Below are 20,485 nucleotides of genomic sequence, written 5' to 3' on the forward strand. Positions count from 1 at the left end.
TCATAATTTTTGGACATTTGAACCCACCAACGAAAAACAAACAATTTTACTCAGAAACGATAAGCTCATCGAACTTGCAGAGAAGCTGATGGAGCGAGAAATGAATGACCGTTCACAGCCTAAAATGCAAAACAAAATAGAATGCCCTTCGCCTTATGGGAAGAGGTCTAGCGAACAGTCCCCGAGAGACTTCCTTGCAAAATTCGTAGATGTTACCATTGTTCAAAAGCAACAGACACATTAACCAAATCCGCCTGAGACTGTTGTCACCACTGAACAAATAATATATGCGTCAAATGTCACGAAGAACTATACCTACGTCTTCAACCTCAAAGTAGTACTACATGGATGACACTTGCATCAATGAGACTAAACAAGATGTTTGGGTTTCCTTAGGCGATACACCCCTTCTGATCTGGCTGTTCTGGTATAACTCCCATATGGAGGCTGGTGCTCCTGAAACTTATTTAAGCCTCTTAAATAGTATTGAATGCAAAGCATTTAAATTGATATGTGAACATCGTCGTTTCTTGTCTGACCCTTTTTTACCGTTATTTTAACGGTTTATGCTCTAGTGAAATAGCCAGCTGCACTTCTACCCTTTAACAGTTGAACCTTAATACTCGCGCATCTAGGAATGCTCATCAGTTTACCCTAGAGTCCAAAATCGGCCGTACTGTCAAAAACAGCGATTCGTTCTTTAGCCGTACTATGTGAATGTGGAATGCCTTACCACACTCTGTTTTTCCAAGTTATTGCAATGTTCAGGAATTAAAAACCAATGTGCACCGGCATCTCCTTTTAAACCCTCTCTGATCTTCCTAGTGCTCATCAATCTTGACTTTAAATTCACCTAAATATAAACAAAGATAAAGAAATTGTGAATAAGCAAAAAGTTAACCAATACCAACATAAAGTATGCGCAGATAAAATGCTGCGTAAGCAATTCGAAATTATAAAAACTGAGAAATGTGTCAAGAATCTTTTGATTCTTAGTTTAATATGAAGTAAGATACGACGTATGGCGGAAGACTTCCCCTCACTAGAGGTAAGGGCTCTGATGCTTTAAATAAAACACTATATAAAAGTTGTTTTTTTTTCGGAAAACGAAGATTCAAAAGTTATTCTTATTGAAATAAAAGATATTGGAAAAATACGTTTTTTGGTTAGATATTCTATAGTTGGGTACAAATGGACCTCATGCAAGGTTTACAATTTTTTTCTAAATTGAATTTCGTCCAATAATTTCATTAATCTCATAGAAATAAAATTGAAAACAAAAAAGTTATGATGGTTCAAAAGTTCTCTAGGCTATATCTGGACCCTCATATTGAATATAGTAGACAGGGGTTTCATAGTTTCTTAAAATCATAAAACAATTTTATTGAAAAAAGTACTACTTCATAAATTAACGTCGTCTCAAAAACCTGATGTGATAGATTAAGACTTAGACAACAAAAACACATTCCTAATTTTGGTATCCGTAGTATGATGGTTAGTGCGTTGGACTGTCATGCGAGAGGTCTTGGTTTCGATCCCTACATCTTGCGAGGAATTGACAAATTCTCCAAGAGTAATTCTTGTCACAAAAAAGTGCTTTCTCAAATTAGGCGTTCGGATATGGCATATAAACTGTAGGTCCTCTCCATCAATACAAAAGTACTCGCACACAGGATTGGTTAAGAGTTGTAAGTCACTAGGCCCTGGTTCTCTACGGACTGTTGCGCCACCTTATTTAATTCCGGTATCCAGGAGAGCATCCTGAAGGTAAAAAACTTTCAGTTCGCACTATGTTCTTAACCGATCATACCTTATGGAATACAAATTCTTCTAAGTGTTTAGAATTGTGTACACTTTCTTATCTAGCTGTAATCTATAAAGTCTTTATTCGTCAAAGACTTAAGTATAAAGAGCATAAATCAAATATTCAAAATCCAAAAAGAGTTTTAAATATGTTGGACGATAAAACTGTTAACCATAACTTATGTCTTTCGTTGTTTCTGAATGTTATGAGTGAATAGGTAGTTGCATTTCGCCTCCCCCTTTGACAGTTTACTATTGAGCTCCATTTCGGACGTACATTTTGTATACCGCACATCCAGAATGTAAAACGTTTTCCCTTCCATTCCGATATTTTGAATCTTATGACCTATATGCATATGTCGCTTCTCTTAAATCCATACCGTTTTCTCTAACGCTTAATCCCTTTTTCTGTACTTCAAATATAAGGAAACAAAATTCTGATCCTTGTCGGTTTGAAAAAATAAGTGGATTTAATTCCTCTTAGCTATGATAAGCATTTCTGGTTTCGAAAAATACAAGGTTAACGTAGCTCTGCACATATTGATACCGAAAACACTTGAAAATCCAAAAAATGAACTCTTATTATTCAGGAATTTAAAACCAATGTTTACCAACACCTACTATACAACCTTTTCTTCCTTGCCTAATCCTCTTTCTATATTTTTGGCATACAAAGAATACTAAAATGTTATTATATACAAAATGAAACAAGGGAATAAAACAGTGGAATTGACTAAGACTAAGATCTGAATCATAAAGAAAAAGTCAGTTTCTTCTTTACAATAATTGCATTAAAATCGGCTATTCTGACGCATTTATGTTGCTTGCCGTATATTCATTTCTTTATTTATTGATTATTATTAAACATTTTTTTTTCTTTCACTAGGTTGCTACAAAAATAATGAAGCACATCATCGATAAATTTGCTATTCACGATTTATTTGGTCGGGCAAACTATGAATACTATGCCCGCGTTACCGGACGAATACTCAAAGTACAAGACGAATGGATTTGCAGCTTCCAATATCCACCGCCGCCGCGAGGCAAATTAGCACAACAAAAATATGCATGTAAGTTATATAAATACAAAAATTTAGTATAAACTACAATAAAAACTAAACTCAATAAAATAACAATCAATCTAATTTTGTATTTCTCAAAAATTTACATCAAATCATCAATACCTCCCTACCTACCACCAACCACACAGTACAACATTCACTGGAAGCCGAAAAGACATGGTTACAATGCCAATGCGAACGCTGGGGATTGAGTGAGTTTATTTTGTCTATAATTATTTATTTATTTAAACGTATCAAATTTATTTATATAATAAATTAAATTAAATCTTATTTGAATTTCTGCTTGTCTACTATTAATTCATATTTTCCTCATTCCTACTAATTGTAAAATCTCTATCATCAAACACCTTTTGCTTTCATATCATAACAAACTTCCATGGTACATACCGTCATACCGTTATTTTCTTATTATTATTATTATTGGTTGGGTCATTGGTACTACATTCTTCTTGTTTCTATAAACACACTTCTTATTACAAAAATGTTCTGTCAACTTGTCTATATTCTTGTATTTCTATCTTATCAAAAACTTCATAACTTCATGGATTCCATTATATGCATTTTATACATCATTCTATGTTGGGTACTCTCTCGCAGTTGCTCAAGAAGAATCCCGATCGACGCCCGCCCTTCTGACCAGCTCAAGTTCTGCCCTAGATAACAGCGTACTCTCGTTAGGTGTTACACCCGATCATTCGTTCATAGAGTCATGCGCCCGCCTTTCTGTATCCCTCGAGGGACCCGGACTATTTGCAATGGCAACAACATCATCACCAATTCCATCACCATCCAAGTGTGACGAAGATGCCCTCGATGAAGGCGCCTATGAAGATATCGAAGACGAGAACAATCCATCAAACCAAATGGTTGAACAACAACAAACAAAACAACAACAACAACAACAACTGCCACAACGACGCCGTATGATAATTACATCAGGAACTGCCAGCGTTACCGATGAGTGCCGAAAGCCAATGGTGGCCGCCACATGCAGCCGTTGTAATCGCGGTCTAAAGCATTCCTCGAGCTGTTCATCGACACGCTCGTCAAAATCAACTGGCAGTGGCAGTCAACAGGCTCAGCATCACATGACAATGGACGAACTGAGAGCGGTCAATCGTTATGCGGAGAGTACAAAGAGTCTATCATATCTGCCACAGGTGAGGGATGATTACTTTAATGCTTCAAGGATTTCGGTATAAACAAAAACAAAAATAGAGACACACATAAAAATGTATAGCTGACAACTTCTACTTATTCTACTTATTTTTTTTTTTTGTTTTTAATTTTTTACTCGTAATTGTCTTCTCTTCCCTAAATTAGTATTTAGAGAATGCTAATTTGATTTATAATAAAATAATTTTAATTAATTAATAATAATTTTTAATTTGTAATTTTGTTTCTTCTAATATTATAATCTCTCTCTCTCTCTCTATTTTCCTAATATGTTCAAATACACTTAGTTTAATATTGCTTTTCGTTTCACTTTCTGTTTTTGTTTGTTTTCATTCAACAAAAAAATGCATAAAATAATTCAATGATTAAATCGATGATTTTTATTTTTAATTAATTATTATTTACCTACCGTCACTCATGTCCTTTTCCTGTTCTATTTTTATTCATGTACATAAAATGTCATTTTGAATTGAAGTTTGTTTATATTTTGTTCTGTTTACAAAATGGCAAATAATTAATAATAATATATTTTTTTTTAAATATGCTAATAAATAGTTTTCTTTTTTTATGAAATAATTATAATTATTTTACTAATTCAATAAAAAACAAATCTATTGAGCAACTGTACATAGAGAATTATGTTTAATTTTGTTTTCATTCCAATTTCATTTTGAGTTTCAATTTTTACTTCCGCTGGTGTGGGAATGGTTAAGTTGTACATAGTTTGAGTTTTTCTCTCTTCTAAATTTTGATATATTTTTAGTGTAGTTTCCGTTTGGAATGATATTTAAATATCTTCTGTTTTTCAAATCGCAGTTAATTTTTGTAACGACTTTAATTAAATGTTGATAGTTTATTTGTTTCTAGTTTCACTGGTTTTTCTATTATTATCATAGTGCTTGAGGTTCTTTTTTATTTTTGTCCAATAATTGATTTCATTTGGTTTTGATTATTAATAATTATTATTGTGCAACTGTTATCGGATTATTTGTTTATTATTGTTTGAATAAATATTTTCAAGTGTAGGAAGAAGTAGCACTTTCATAGCGCAAAATATTGTATAAGGGCATTCACGTGGATTTTAAGACTTATAAATTTTGTAACGACGGCGACGTGACAAGTTTTAAACCCATTAATTTAAATATGATAATTTTGTTTATTCTAAGTAAAAGTAATACGTTTTGTTTAGTCATTACTCATTAGTAATATAAAAAAAAGTCTAGTTCGTAGAGTAACAGTACATTCAAGTATTTTATTAATATTTAAGACGCATTTAAATGAGTGTACTAAAAGCTAGTTAAAAGTATATTATCTGATTAATTAGAAAACGAGTCGTCGCTCGTTGTTGGGAGGAAACTTAGAGAAAAGCAAATAGTTGTCTTTCATGACTTTCAAGTAATTTATTGGCATAATATTACCACTTGTAGGTTATTCACTTGGTTTCCGGTCAGTAGGTCGAAGATGAGACCATTCGGAAGAAGTTTACTATACTAAGAAGTCAATTTAAGAAATAGTTGTGAGAAGTTTTATTAGGGAGGAATTCAACTGGACTTGATGTTGTTTTATAGTCCCTAATATTTCTTGGAGATTGATTTTCATTCACCTTTTGTTTTTTAGAGCTTGAGGATTTTAAATAATAATACAACACACAAATACAGGGTTATCCATTTTGCGGTTTTAAAAGTAAACTTAAACAAAACACATATAAAATATTTTTTTTTCATGATAAATTCATTTTTATTAAAAAGTTTGAACGTTGACATTACATCATTTAAATGACCACGAATTATTGCAAGCAAAAGTTCTTTTTAGACCACTTCTTGACACATATTGGGTGGCATTACAACCATAACTTGACGAATGTTGGTTCTTAAGTGCTCAAGAGTTAAAGGTTTATCTGCATAAACACGGTTTGCGCGTAGCCCCACAAAAAAGTCCAACTATGCCAAATCGCATGATCTTGGTGGCCAGTTGATATTGCCATAGCGATATTGCCATAGGAAATGTCTTGCAATAAAGTCATATTCGCTCGAATTGTGTGGCATGTGACACCGTCTTGTTGAAACACATATTCTCTAAATCGTACTCTTCAAGACGTTTATCATAAGACCATAACGCTCCGAATTGACGCTGACAGTCGTTCCATCGTCGTTTTCGAAGAAGTATGGTCACATTTCCGGGCCAAAGAGCGCATCAAACAGATTGACTTTTTGTCTCTTTATTACTTGAGGATTGTCAGAACCCCAAATACGACAATTTTGTTTATTAACTTACCCACCGAGTGAGAAATGTTTTTCGTCGCTGAAAAAAACTTTGTTCAAGCATCCATTCGACTTATCTACGACGTTGTGAATGATCAGCTAGCTTCAGCTGTTCTGTGAGCTAGACTTTATATGGATGAAGGTGTAGATCCAAATGCAAAATACGCCATTATGTGCCGCAAGACAGTCCTAATTCCTGAGAACGACGAGGAATCGGTAAGAGCGATATCAGCAGCGATATTTTCAGTGGTACTAGCGAAACCATGATGCACAGGCCTTACAATATCTGTAACCAATCGATTCTCTTCAAATATCTTCCAAATTGCTTGCGTAGTTGAACGATAATGTACACCATAATCTCCTCTTATAGTCACCATTTTTGTAGTACTCGCAGTTTTTAACAATTTTGCAGCTGTGCGAATGTCAGACTTTCAAGTAAAACACAAAACAATTAGTTTAACAACTAAGTTTACTTACATACTTACTTAAGGTGGCGCTACAGTCCTGTGTGAACTAGGTCCTCCCTCACCCAACAAACTTCTTCATCGAGCTCGGTCCCTAGCTAGATGTCTCCAGTTTCGCAACCCAAATTAGGTGAGGTCACCTTCCACTTGAGAGTGCCACCTAATCCGCGGTCTACCTCTACTGTGCTGTCGTGTGGGTGTGAATTCGAAGAATTTCCGGGCTGGAGCATTCTGGAACTTTTCTCTCGACCGACCCAAGGTGCTTTCATCAGCTTTTGTCATAGTCCATGATTCTGCACCGTATAGCAGGCCGGGGATGATGAGGGTCTTATATAGCTTTCTTAGCCCAAAGAAACAGTGGTTAGCTAGAGTTATTCTGCGTTTGATCTCAGTGCTGGTGTTGTTTTCTGCGTTTACAGCGGAGCCTAGGTAGACGAAGTCCTTGGCTACATCAAAGTTACGTCTGTCGATAGTGACGTTTTGACCAAGACGTCGGTGTTGTAAGTCCTTTCTTAACGACAGCATGTACTTTGTTTTGCCTTCATTAACCGTTAAACTCATTTTTGCCGTCTCTGCCTTAATACTCACAAAAAGTCCATGGACATCATGTCCCAATTATGTCCATTTCATCAGCATATGCTTGTATTTGGACAGACTTTTGAAAGATAGTGCCTCTAGTGTTGACGTGTGAGCTCTGCACTATTCTTTCAAGCGCGATGTTAAAAAAAATGGCATGACAGCGCATCACCTTGTCTAAAACCTTTTTTGACATCGAAAGGTTCTGTTAAGTTGTTTCCAACCTTTATGGAGCAGCGTGAATTCTCCATGGTCATCCTGCATAAACGGACGAGTTTGGCAGGGATGCCAAAACTAGACCTGGATCTATAAAGCTCGTCCCTGTTTATGCTGTCATATGCGGCCTTAAAATCGACGGAAAGATGTTGGTGCATGCTCCTAACCAACTTATCTGGAGCTGCTTTAAAGAGCTCGGCATTCAAGCCATCTGCTCCAGCGGCTTTATTAGACTTCAGCTTAGAAATGGCAATCTTTGCTTCGTCTAAGTCGAGAGGACGGGATTGTAGGCTTTCGTCGTCTATGTTAAATGCATCATACTGCCTGGCAGCGAAATTCTGTTCTTCGTCGCCGTTATACAGTCTGCAAAAGTGGTCCTTCCATATCCTCAGCATTGACTGCGGTTCCACTATGATGTTTTCACTTTCGTCCTTGCAACAACTTAGTTTAACAGATATCAAATTCCAGACCGAAGCTTTTGAAACTGCAAAATGGATAACCCGTTATTATTGGAATGGTGTTATTAACCGCATATTATCTGTTAGCATGGCTCGAATAGCACTCGCCCTTTACCGGTACAGCAGCTCCATCCTCATTTCGATAGATCTCAAGGTGCTTGTTCATTTGAGAGTACCTCTGCTAGTTTACTTTCGGGAGCAACTCTTGGGAGACTGTCCATTTGAGGGCTAAATTTTAAAAATTTTGATTTCGCGAGCTCGCTGCTAGAATATTGAGAGTTTTTCTTGCTAAGGGTAATCGTGTCCACTTGATAGATTTCTTCTGCTAGCATATTATCAATTGGCCATGTATTCTTACAAGCTTCTTTAATAATCAATACTCTTCTTAAAAAAGAATTAAAAAAATGTGAGGTCTGCTTTTTCAATAGAGCTTCAAGTTGAAGATCCTTAACAGTTTCGAAATGTTTGCCGTTTGTCAGTTAGTGGAATTGAATATTTAATACAAAACGTTGGACCGTAATTTTTAAAAAAGATACCCAGTTAAGGGAAGCCATACCAGTACACGAGTGTATACTGGTAACACTTAGATTTTTGGCAGCTGTTAAGCACATGACTCGCTTCAGAACACGAGAACTGTTCCGGTTAATATTACGCTTTTTTATCTCTATCGCGAAATGATTTATCCGTAGTTCTCCACAATAATTCAACTGAATCATATTTTTCAATAAGTTGATTGGTTTCTTCCAATGTCCACTACTATCCCATGTTTATTTTCGACAGCTACTCGCAAAATACGAACTGTGTTGGTATTCCGCGAGCTTATCTCGGATAGGTTTAAACACATGTGCCAACTTGCGAGTGACTTTCAAAAAGATCGAATGTCGAGAGTAATCAACTCTTAGCGAGCTACTCTCCAAACTATATCCACTTGCGATATCACTCTCGAGAGCAGCTTAATAGCAGAACGAATACTCTCAAATGGACACCCACCTTTAGAAACCATAATGCCGCCAGAGTGTAAACCGCAACAATAAGTCAATTTTAAAAGATTTTATTGGTGATTCGTTTTGGCGACTTAGCTTGTTGTGGAAGGCATTTACCAGAAATAAGCTTCATCACTTAAACCAGTAAAAGGGTAAACTCTATGAACTTCAGAAACCTATTAATTTCCAAAGTATATTTCCACAGTTTAAAGTCGTTATTTTGGTCTTAAATTGGATGGTTTCACCTTTTTTAATGTATTCACAACTATAAAACTCGAAGCAACAACCATAAAAGCTAGTCATGCAGTTAAAAAACACCCTATATAGATACATGGAACGATTTCTCTGTGCAAATTGATAAGATAATTTTGGAAAGATATCAAACGTTTCGAAATCGAGTAGAAAAGGTTTATAATTAGAAACTTATAGGAGATAATATGATTCCAAAATTTAAGAAGAAGGATACTCAAGTTTTAACCAGCGTCGCAAATGGAATGAACAGTCTTAAGAACTTTTTTGGGAGGATACGTTTTTATGTTTCATTTTTCATTTTGTTTTTGAATTTCTTTTTTTTGTACAGAAAATGATGTGATATGACCACCTTAGCAACTTTTTCAAAAAAAGCTTAATTACATTTTATTTGCTTTATCTTATACCACACGCACTTAACATTTAAAATGCATTTCAATATTATATAAATCAAATACACATAGCACAGCAATTTCATTCCACAATCACCTCCAAATAATGCCCTATTTTTGCATTTACATAATTATGTATATGAATGTATCTATATGTATTTTTTTAAATTCATAAACAAATTAATAATCACGCTTAAAGCAAATATTTCACCACTTTGTTATTGTTGTCTTACAATTTTTTGAATTCCTTTCATTCAAATTTAATTATGTTTTCTTTAAGTTTTGTTTTCTAAAATTCAATTTAAAAATTGAGCTATATTTTTTTATATAAAACAAAATTAATATCAACAAAAATATATAAAAATACAAAAAAAAATATTCTAAATGTAAAATTTCCCTCATGTCAACCCCTGCCCGCCCCTTTTTTGTCGCACCAAAAATCGTTTATCACCACCACATCCATGTTGTGCTGCTGCGAATCACTACTACAACAACAACAATAAAATAAAAACAACACTTAACAACAACAACCAAAACAACAATATATATGTAAAATAAAATAAAGGTCCATGAACGCCAAACCGCACGCATGCGCACCCGTTCCGAATGGTTCCTTGGTGCCTCAGGGCTCACCACCACTTGCAGCAGCTGCCTTGCCGCCCAACGAGCCGAAGAATTCATGGGTGGCAGCCACAATGACATCCCACACGAGCCCAGTAACGAGATGTATATGATTTTCAAGAGACGTGTCGCTGCCAACGCCACCAACAATCCCATGGAAACCGACGATGTAGAGGATTATTGCACCGGTGGACAGTATCTCTCGCCCCATGGATACCGCACTGACGGGAACAGTTCCTCAACATCGGGAGGACGCATGTTCCTGGAGACGAACTTCACCACGCATTCCGGTAGCTATAACGATGACACTACTAACAACAACTACAACCATGAAGCTTCTAGCCACATTGTTGTTCATTGCTCATCCACATCACCCCAAACACAACATTGTCATCACAATAACCATTCTCGCCATCACCAGCAAAGCTATTCACACTACTACTCCTCCACTTCGATCGCCAGTTGTGGTGAGGACTTTGAATTCCATCACCATCGTCAGCCGAGTACAAGCACCTCGATCTATCAAAGTCCCAAAAAGACTCTGTCTCGTTCGGCGCACAATTTGACGCTTCTGCTCGGCGACGACAGCGTTGAGAGTTCCATTGCTCATGAGACTGTTATTGCGGCATCTGGTGCCGCTTCTGATCGAGAAGAAGTCGATTTCATATTGACTTCCCGCTTCCGACACAGCACTCCGGTTACGGAAAGACGCCGAAATAGACGCTTGCGTCGACAATCGTCTTCATCTCGTCGGCGTCAGCAGATGTCGCAAGACAGTCACAACGACAGTCGCAATCGGAATAGTAGTGTGAATTTTGTTTCAGTATTATTTAATGTTTTGGATTTTTTGTTTTAAATTAAAAAAAAAAAGAAAATCATTAATTTATGTTTTGTTGTTGTCAAATTTTATGTCACAAAAATATTTATAATTTTATATATATTACAAACAATATTTTTATTGCTCACAGCTTTGATTAAAAAGAAAGGCAAAAGTAATATAACTTTTTTATTTGAGTTTAAATTAACAACATTAAAAGATAAAACAAAAATTAACTTGCTTAATTTTAGGTTAAAATTATAATATAATAATATTTATTTTATTTGTGTTGTTTTTTCTTTGATTTTAAGTACAACAATTGTTCACAAATTTTATTTTTATTTAACATAAGGTTTTTTGTTCATAAATTAAATAAATAATTTATAATTTGTATGGTATTTTTTTTAATTAAATTATTTTATACAAATAACATTTTTATGTTTTGCATAACATTATATTTTTTTTGAATTAATAATAACATATTAATATATAATAATTATATTGTAAAGTAAATGTGGTCTTTTGTTGTTTTTGTTATAATTTATTATTTTTGATGTTTTGTTTTAATTGTGTGGTGTTTTATGTTTGTTTTGTTTTGTTTTATGTTTGAAATTAACCAATTCCCACATTTGATTAAAATAATAATGATTATTATTGGAAATATTTTAATTTCTAAATATATTCGTTTTACATTAACGAATCCAAGAAGACTACGAAAATAGAATGGTAGGTATTTTAGACCAAGTATTAAAGTCATAACATTTAGAACCAAGGAAAAGAAAGTTCTAGATTTTAAAATTGAATATTTTCTTAAATCCACATAGTCTTGTAAAATTCAAGTACAGGTTTTCCAATAAGGGGTTTCATGAGAATACTTAATTGTAAAGAGGAAGGTATGCTATTAATATTGGTAAACTTTAAGATAGATAGAGAAGATAACATTTTATTGTAATTTATTATTCATTGTTAACATTTTTATGTTTTTACAAATATTTTATGGCATGCCAAATGCCGTCTGCCAGATTAACAATGTTATTAAAACATTACTTACTTACTTACCTTACCTGGGTGCGCCACCTGCGTCGCGGTCTTCCTCTACTGCGCCGTCCCTCGGAATTGAAATCGAAGACCTTCCGGGCTGGAGCGTTGATGTCCATTTGCTCTACATGACCTAGCCGTTGGACTTTAATTCTGTTAACTAGGTCAATGTCGCTGTATAGCCGGTACAGTCCGTCGTTATATTTTCTCCTCCATTCTCCATTTATGCATACGGGACCAAAAATCAACCGAATAATCTTTCTAAAGTCCTCAACTACCCCAAAGTTATAGCTGTCCATGGTGACTTTTTGTCCAAGACGTCGTCGTTCAATGTCCTTGTTTGATGACAGCATATACTTGGTCTTGCGTTTATTGACCACTAAACCTATCTTTTTGGCTTCCGTCGCAATGCTCAAAAACGCTTCACTGACATTACGCTTTGATTTTCCAATATGTCAATATCGTCTGCGTATCCGAGTAATTGGATGGACCTTTGAAAGGTTGTGCCTCTAGTGTTGACGGTTGAGTTTTGCACAGTTCTTTCCAGAACGATGTTGAAGAAGTCGCAAGACAGTGCATCGCCTTGTTGAAAACCTTTTTCGAGTATTTGTCTTAGTTAAAATTCTTCTCTAAAAATTTGGTTTCTATAACTGAGCGCAGCTTTTACAAATGTATACAAAGCCGTCAAATTTATTCCATTGATTATTTTAAGAACCTCATTCGTGGTCTAACTAGTTTTTTCAAGATGTAGTTTTTTCAGCTCGATAAGTATTTAACTAATATTGCATTAAATAGGGATATATGGTCAGTGTGGCATAATGTTAAAAGGCAAAATCTCCCTTCTTGCTTGAAAAATTGTTGATATTTTGTCAGCTCGAGAGAGGACTGCGCTTGTATCAAAATAGCTTATTATTCTTGGTCTTGAGTCATTAACTATGAATAGTAATCTCTATAGATGTACACTTTTCCGTATAGAACTTTAAGGATGTTATGCAGTTCAGCTTTCATCTACAGAGAATTTCCCATTTCTAGAAGTATAGAACATTCAGCTCTTTTAGCCAGCTCCTTCCGTTGTTCAAAATATAATACATTTTTTTATCAAAATCGATTGTTGTCACAATCCTAGTGTAACTTTCATAATATGAACTTTAAGGATATAATCAAAGTGTAACTTCAAAGTCGTAATGAACATTGGGCAGGTTGAGACGACATAAGGGACTTGAAAGTAAGGCAAATTTCCAGCATATGATTGGCCAGCTGAAAAAAAAATTGCCTGAAATTAACGCAACTTTATTGAAAAGTTGACTGAAAACTTAGTCAAGAAAATGGGCAGGTTCAGACGGCACAAGGGACTTGAAAGTTAGGCAAGTGTCTAGTATCTGATTGGCCAGCTACCAAAAAATTATCTTCCAATTAAGACAACTTTAATGGAAAGTTAGTCAAGAAAAATTTCCCTAACTATTAAGTCAAGTCTACTTCTATCAAAATGACTGTTGATCATGTTTTTTCATTCAACTGAAAGCTGGAATTTATTCCTCTATGATTTATTTATTTTCTGTACAATTTCATTTAATACATTCTGTAAATGGGTCTCTTGTCAATTTGAAAAGAATTTACTTATATTTCTTTACAATACATGAATTTGAAATTCATAACACTTGAAAAAACTAACTAGTTGCTTTCGGCAAAATGTACGTTCAAAGAATGAAGTTGACTGCAAATTAAGTCCGTTATGTAGTCTGAACTTGCCCATTAATAGGTGTCGTCATTGGAAGGTGCTTTCTTCAAACAAAATTCCAACAACTCTTCGACAGAGTGGCCCATTGTGATACCACATGAATCTTGAAGCTTCCTCCTAAGCTCAATGAAACCAGTTTGAGTCCCTTACGAAAAGGGAGAGGCTGATAATGCTGATATGATTAAAATCATTTAGATCGTTAAAGAAGAATTCTCCTAGGTAATTCTTGCGTTTTCGAGCCAAAGCAGGGCATGTAATGAGAAGATGAAGAATTGTTTCTTCTATGGACGCGGATACAGCTTTTGCAAAAGTCGTTTGAGAATACGCCTAGTCTCGTGGCGTGCTTTCCTATCAGGCAGTGCCCGGTTATGACTCCTATTATCGAGCTTATATGCGATCTGCTTAGAGATAGCAAGCACCTTGAACGTTTTAAATCCAGTGTTGGCCAGATGTTTTTTGTGACCTGACACCTGGTGATGTTGTTCCCCCTTGTGCCTGCCCTATTCACAGCGTCTTGCATTAGCAATAGTTTTAATGTAGCGATTCATATGCCAGTACTTGCCAAACGTGGTAGGATGGGCTGAACTGTAACGTTCCTGGCGAGTTCATCTGACTTACCTGTTAGTTACCTGGAATGTCACTATGGCCCGGCGGCACCCAGCAAAGGTGAATATTAAACTGTTGTGCCATCTCCATTAGAGATGATCGTCAGTTATGGACTGTTAAAGAGTTTGTAGAGACAGAGTCCAGAGATTTGATAACCGCCTGGCTATCAGATGTTGATATCACGTTTTCTTTGAGCCAGGACAAGACTTCCTTTATCGCCAAAAGTTCCACCTGGAACACGCTACAATGATTGGGAAGGCGGAATGAGAGTTCAGAGTATACACCTCTACCAACCCCTTCTTTTGTTTTTGAACCATCTGTGTAAAAATGAATTGACCCATCTTCCAGGAATGTCCCATCCTCCCAGAAAGATCTAGGAGGTATAGAAATCTGGAAATTTCTGTCGAATTGTAGTTGGGGGATGGTGTAGTCTGTGTGCTTTGGAATTGATTCTAAATACCTAAGAATTACGGAGTGGCCATTGTTGTTAGTCCACTGCGACGAAGCTTTGAGGCGAATAGCAGAGCTTGCAGCTACTTGTTTGCTAAAAATGTCTAGATGTGTTAGGTAGAGTAATATGTCTAGTGCTGCAGATGGGGTCGTGCGAAGCGATCCGCTTATACATAGGCTAGCTGAACGTGACTTTATTTAACTTATTCCTGTTTATACCTTTCTCTAAAGCAGTCCACTATACTGCCACACCGTACATTAAAATCGGTCTGATTACCGATGTGTATAGCCAATGCGTGATTCTGGGCTGTAAACCCCATTTATTACCAATAGCTTTTTTGCAAGAAAAGAGAGCTACAGTAGCTTTTTTGACTCTTTCCTGTACGTTGAGTTTACAATTTAGTTTGTTATCTAAAACAAGACCAAGGTATTTAGCCTAGTCTGAGAATTATAATTGGATTCCTCTAATGAAGAGAGGGTTGACAAATGGAATTTTGTATCTCCTCGAAAATAAGACCAAATCGGTCTTGTGTGGGTTAACACCCATTCCACACCCATCAGCCCAAAGTATTAGTCTGTCTAAGGCTACTACTATAGAAACGTCGACGGCATAGGCTATCACTCCAAAGCCCTCCGCCTCCAGACTAGTTAGGATTTCATTCTCCACTAGGTTCCAGAGGAGACGGGATAGAAATCAAGTAATTTGGTCGTAAACTTATGTTTTTAATAAAAAACACTATCAGATAAATGGTCGCCACGGCTAAAGTTGTACCAGCATTTTTTAGGAACAAGTAAGGTGCAATTATAGGACGATGGAGCTTTTCATTAAATATTTTTGTTTTTTTCCAATTACGAAATGCGAAATTCTGCTTACTAATGTAGCCTCCGAGGTTAAAATTCGTTGATGGTGATCGACCCAATTGAGTGCTACAGCAGCAATGTTGATCAACGCATTTGCCATTGTTTCAAAAAGCTCGATAAATTCAAATTGAAACCTCTTATTTGGGAAACTTAAAAAAGAAAAATATTTGTAGGTGAGTCTTGAGTCTTGTAAGGTTTAAAAATATTTTATTTTGTATCTAGAAAAATTCAGGAAAAACGATTCGCTTGATAACTCAAATAGCAATGAATATAAAAAGGAAAATAAAATAATTTAAATTCTTCCAAAATATCACAAATCTGGTAGAAAGGTAGAAATTTGCTGACATTTAGAAATCTTCTACAGAAGAAAATAATTTAATGTTTGAATAACAACTTCTGTTTTTATAAACTTTTTCAAAAGGTTTTCAAAAATGTTCCGAAGTATTTTCAGTATATTGCTGCTTTTTTCGTAAATTCAAATTTAAAACTAAGTAAGCTAGATTCAATTCTTATTACCACCACTGAGTATTGCTAGCAATTTTAGCACAAAATATTCCTTTAGAAAATAATTTCGGGTAAGAAACTTAAAATTTATAAACATAGCCCATTTTCTGTTTAGCTTTCATCAACAGAGGATCAAAAAGGATTTGCAAGTCTTCGAGCAATACTTTCTTCTTTCAATTTGGTCAATTTAAATCGATACTCATTACCAAATCGACGTTTTTCTACATCTACATGGAAATCGTATGTCGATTTAAATTTATCTCGAAAATATAGATAACTAAGCCCTAAACATGCAAGTTTCTAGGTAATCTTCTTCAGATGTATGAACTACTTTTGTGATATCATTCTATAGAACTTCATCTTGATATCAAAATCACATTTTATCACACTTATCAGTAATCAGTCATGTCAATTTTTATGTTAATTTTTTTCTGTTGCACGTTTGTTTGTTTCTATTGAGTTTGCTTTTTATTTTTATTAATCCGGCATCATCATCAAACATTGAGCTTCATTAAAAATAAATAAATACAAACAAAAAAAAAAACTACATCTTCATGCGACGCAAACAACAAACATTTCAAATTTCATTCTATTTTTCCACTAATTTTCCAATTCGTTTTTCCAAACTTCTTTCCTTCTTTTTTGTTTGCAAATCACTTTGTCCTCCGTGGTCATTTCGGTCCATATCATTTAGCTGGCAACATCCGTTTGAGTAACAGCGCTGAATCAGTTCAATACCCAGTAACCAGACGGCCATCACGACGAGGACTTACTGCCCTGGCACGCCATCATCCACACCGATCGTCGTTGCGTCGCAATAAGGACAAAGTGAAATCATCAGCCGGAAACGGAAATGGCAATCTCTGTTGTCCAGGTTGTTCGAACTCGGCTCGCAATTCCATAGCCGAATGTGCACCAACAACAAACTTCTCCTCAAATCGTCCACGTACCGTATCCTTTGACACAAATAGCCAATTGAAGTCATTTATTGCCACAACAACCGGGTCATCCAATATGGCCATGGACACTACAGAATCCCTCATAAAATCCGATGGTACTTTTATTATTTACACATCTCCACCAGACGAAGACATCGATAACTCAAGTACAACAGGCTCCGCAACTATAATTTCAACAACAACACTACCAACTGGCTTACGTTTCAAGCCCCCAAGAGTTTAAAAAAAATACAGAGAGTGTCACAGACAGTGAGAGGGAGATAGAAAGAGCCCTATATTTTCTAAAATTGAATACAAACAAAAACGTTTTTAATTAAATTTCTTAAGACAAATCGATCGATCAGTGTTCAGAATTTCATAAATTCGAATTTCTTTTTTTTTAAATACTTCAACAAAATAAAATATTTATAATAATCTTAACAATATTCAATTAAAACAAAGGCATAATGTTCTACAACATATTTAAAAAAAAAAAAAAAAACTAAACAAAAAAGTGGTAAGTCAAGGTAAAAATTTAAAGTAAAAAGTAGACATTTTTCATTTTCTTAAAGTACCTTTAGAATAAGGATTAAAGGAAACCCGCCATCCACAAAAACTTTCTAAATTATTTGTAACTTATTATGACATAAATGTTTTATAACTTAATTTTTGTTTTAATTTTTGTAGTTGCAACAAAAAAATGTAAAAATATTTAAATTATATTTATTGACTGTTTAAGCGTCCAAACAAAATTTCTATTTCATTTTATTAACATTTTGTAGTTTATTATTGTTTCTTTTTGTTTGTATATTTTATCTATAATATAAAAATATAAAACATATTTGAAACACACAAAATTAAAGTTTAAACTTTCGATAGAAAAAAAATTTCAAGGCTGATTTACAAGTATAGACAAAAATAAAAAAACACAAAATATACCTAAACATCAATTTTAAACAGTTTGCCAAAAGAATCTCTCCTTTAAAATTGTTATAAAACAAAGAATACATAAATATAGAAAGATAAGAGCTAAAAAATAAAACCCCATAACACTAAATAATTTAAAACAATTAATATTCCCAAACAAGCAAACAAATCAATTCAATCGAATGTAATAAGAAGTATTCATTTTTCTTGTGATCCAATAGTTTGAGTTATATTTTTTCTTGGAAGCAGAACTACAAGGTTTTAAAGTCTAGTAAAGTTTCCAGCTCTAAGAATACGGCATTGACCCGAATGACAAGATGCGTTACTTGTGTGCAATAATTATTGCCAAATCTTCAAAAAATGTATGACAAAAAAAACTTGGCCAAGACAAAAGCAACTTTAATAACCCTTGTTTTTAATAATTTCAGCACATCTTCGAGGCATGGACAAAATCAAATTGCTTTTTATGCTGTTTGGGATTCTTTCCTAAACTAATTTAATTTGATCGAACAGATCATTTTTATTTTTTCAATTAGTCTTTACAATTCGTCGACCTACAATTTCCCACAGATGTTCTATGAGGTTGAGATCTGGGGATTGTGCTGGCCATTGTAATACGTCAATCCGGTTTTCTTGAAACTACGTCTAAACGTAGTGGATGTATTCTTTGAGTCATTGTCCTGCTGAAATATCCATTTCAGAGGCAACTAATCCTCAGCATTACTTTTTGCAAATTGTCACTGGACTTAAAACGATCCATTGTACTTGTACCATCTATTGAGTGAATCAGTCTCAGTACATGCCCTGAAAACATTCCAACAGCGTTATGTTACCGCCTTCGTGTTTCACTGTAGCTTTGGTGTAACGTGGATTAAGGGACTCTTTGGCTGGTCTGCGAACACGATGCAAACCATCGGAACCTTTGAAATTGAATTTGGAGTCGTTCGAAAAGAGTACGTTCCTTCATTTTCTAACGGTCCAGTTGAAAGCTAAAGCATAAAGCTAAATTTAATCTCACCGGATTGTTTTTGGTTGAAATAAAAGGCTTTTTACAGATTTGAAAGATTTTAGTCCACCGTCAACAGCTCGTCTCCAATTTGTTATAGGAACCGTTTGAAATGACTTTTTGGATTTGTAAAATTGTATTAATCTTAAAATCACTGATTTTGGAATGGAATCAATCAATCATCAATCAATTTTTCGAATGGACACGAATTTAGCACATTCAACAGTTTCTTGATTAAATTTTACTTACCCTTTATTTTCCAGTACAAAAGCAATTCTTCTTGGCAAACTATCAACCAAAGCCTCACATCGTGACTTTGGAATTGCATACCAAGCATTTTGAATATCCTGCCACAATTTTGTTAAATTGGTTGGTTTTTTTTTGCTCAATGTGATGTTGAACATTCTTCCACTAATTCTCGATCGGGTGATTGTGCTGGCCACTTGAAAACGTCGATTTTATTCATTTCTAAGGCACACTTCACTAACTTTGAAGTATGTTTAGGGCCGTTGCCGTAATAACGGCAAATTGTCTTCTGCTTAAGGCATCATACGATCCAACAGGATAGCTCTGTACATGTTCTGGTCCATTTTGGTGTCAATTTTTACGATGGGGCCAACCGCGCCGTGCCATGAAAAAGCAGGCCAGACCATAACGTTGTCTCCACCATTTCCACCGTTTTGATGGTGTACCTTGGATCATATTCCCTGTTTTTTAGACGTCATTCATATTTATTCCCATCCGATCCGAACCGGCAGAATTTGTATTCATCGCTCCAGAACACGTTTTTCCAAAAGCTAATGGGTTTATCTAGGTGAGCTTTGGCAAACTGTAACCTAGATTTCAGATTTTTGTTTGATAAAAGCGGTTTCTCTGAGCGACGCACGTCTTATGGTCCTTGGGGAAACATTTACTCCATAGTTCGTTGAAAGTTCACTTCGAATGGCACTGGAAGTCTTAAACGGTCGATAACCTATAAATAATTCTATCTTCGTTTGTAGTTGTCTTTCTGGCCCGGGGGTTTTGTTTAACGTTTTTAATCACTCCAAACTTTTAAAAATTAACGAAAGGCATTATAAACCAGCTTCCTTGAGAATTCTAATAACTTAGAAATGTCTGTTATCGTCCGCCCTTTTGACTTCATTTTCAAGATCATACTTCTTTTTTCCTTTGAGCACCATTTTCCTTTTGCCATGACTAACTCATTTTTTTTAAATATAGATCATTTAAGGAATATTTAATTACCTCAAAAATTATTATTTTCTTTTTAAAAAAACACAAAAATTAAAAATACAGTCTTTGATTGCAAAACGGGCTAA

At 35.0% G+C, this 20,485-nt stretch overlaps 1 protein-coding gene across 2 annotated transcripts in view; it reads left to right on the top strand.

Moving 5' to 3' along the window:
- The window catches only part of LOC129943409 (uncharacterized), a 119,607-nt gene extending 100,351 nt beyond the window's left edge, over positions 1 to 19,256 (top strand). The window contains exons 3-7 of one of the 2 annotated variants that reach the window (XM_056052833.1): positions 2,690 to 2,873; positions 3,014 to 3,076; positions 3,483 to 4,045; positions 10,226 to 10,571; positions 16,990 to 19,256. In XM_056052833.1, coding sequence (XP_055908808.1) covers positions 2,690 to 2,873; positions 3,014 to 3,076; positions 3,483 to 4,045; positions 10,226 to 10,571; positions 16,990 to 17,477 — 1,644 coding nt within the window. In that variant the 3' untranslated portion in view covers positions 17,478 to 19,256. Of the gene's footprint in view, positions 1 to 2,689; positions 2,874 to 3,013; positions 3,077 to 3,482; positions 4,046 to 10,225; positions 11,344 to 16,989 lie in introns of those variants that run through there. The other variant, XM_056052832.1, reaches the window with a different exon arrangement.
- The last annotated feature ends 1,229 nt before the right edge of the window (positions 19,257 to 20,485 follow it).

The sequence above is a fragment of the Eupeodes corollae genome, chromosome 1, assembly GCF_945859685.1.
Source record: "Eupeodes corollae chromosome 1, idEupCoro1.1, whole genome shotgun sequence".
In the NCBI taxonomy this organism is placed as follows: Eukaryota; Metazoa; Arthropoda; class Insecta; order Diptera; family Syrphidae; genus Eupeodes; species Eupeodes corollae.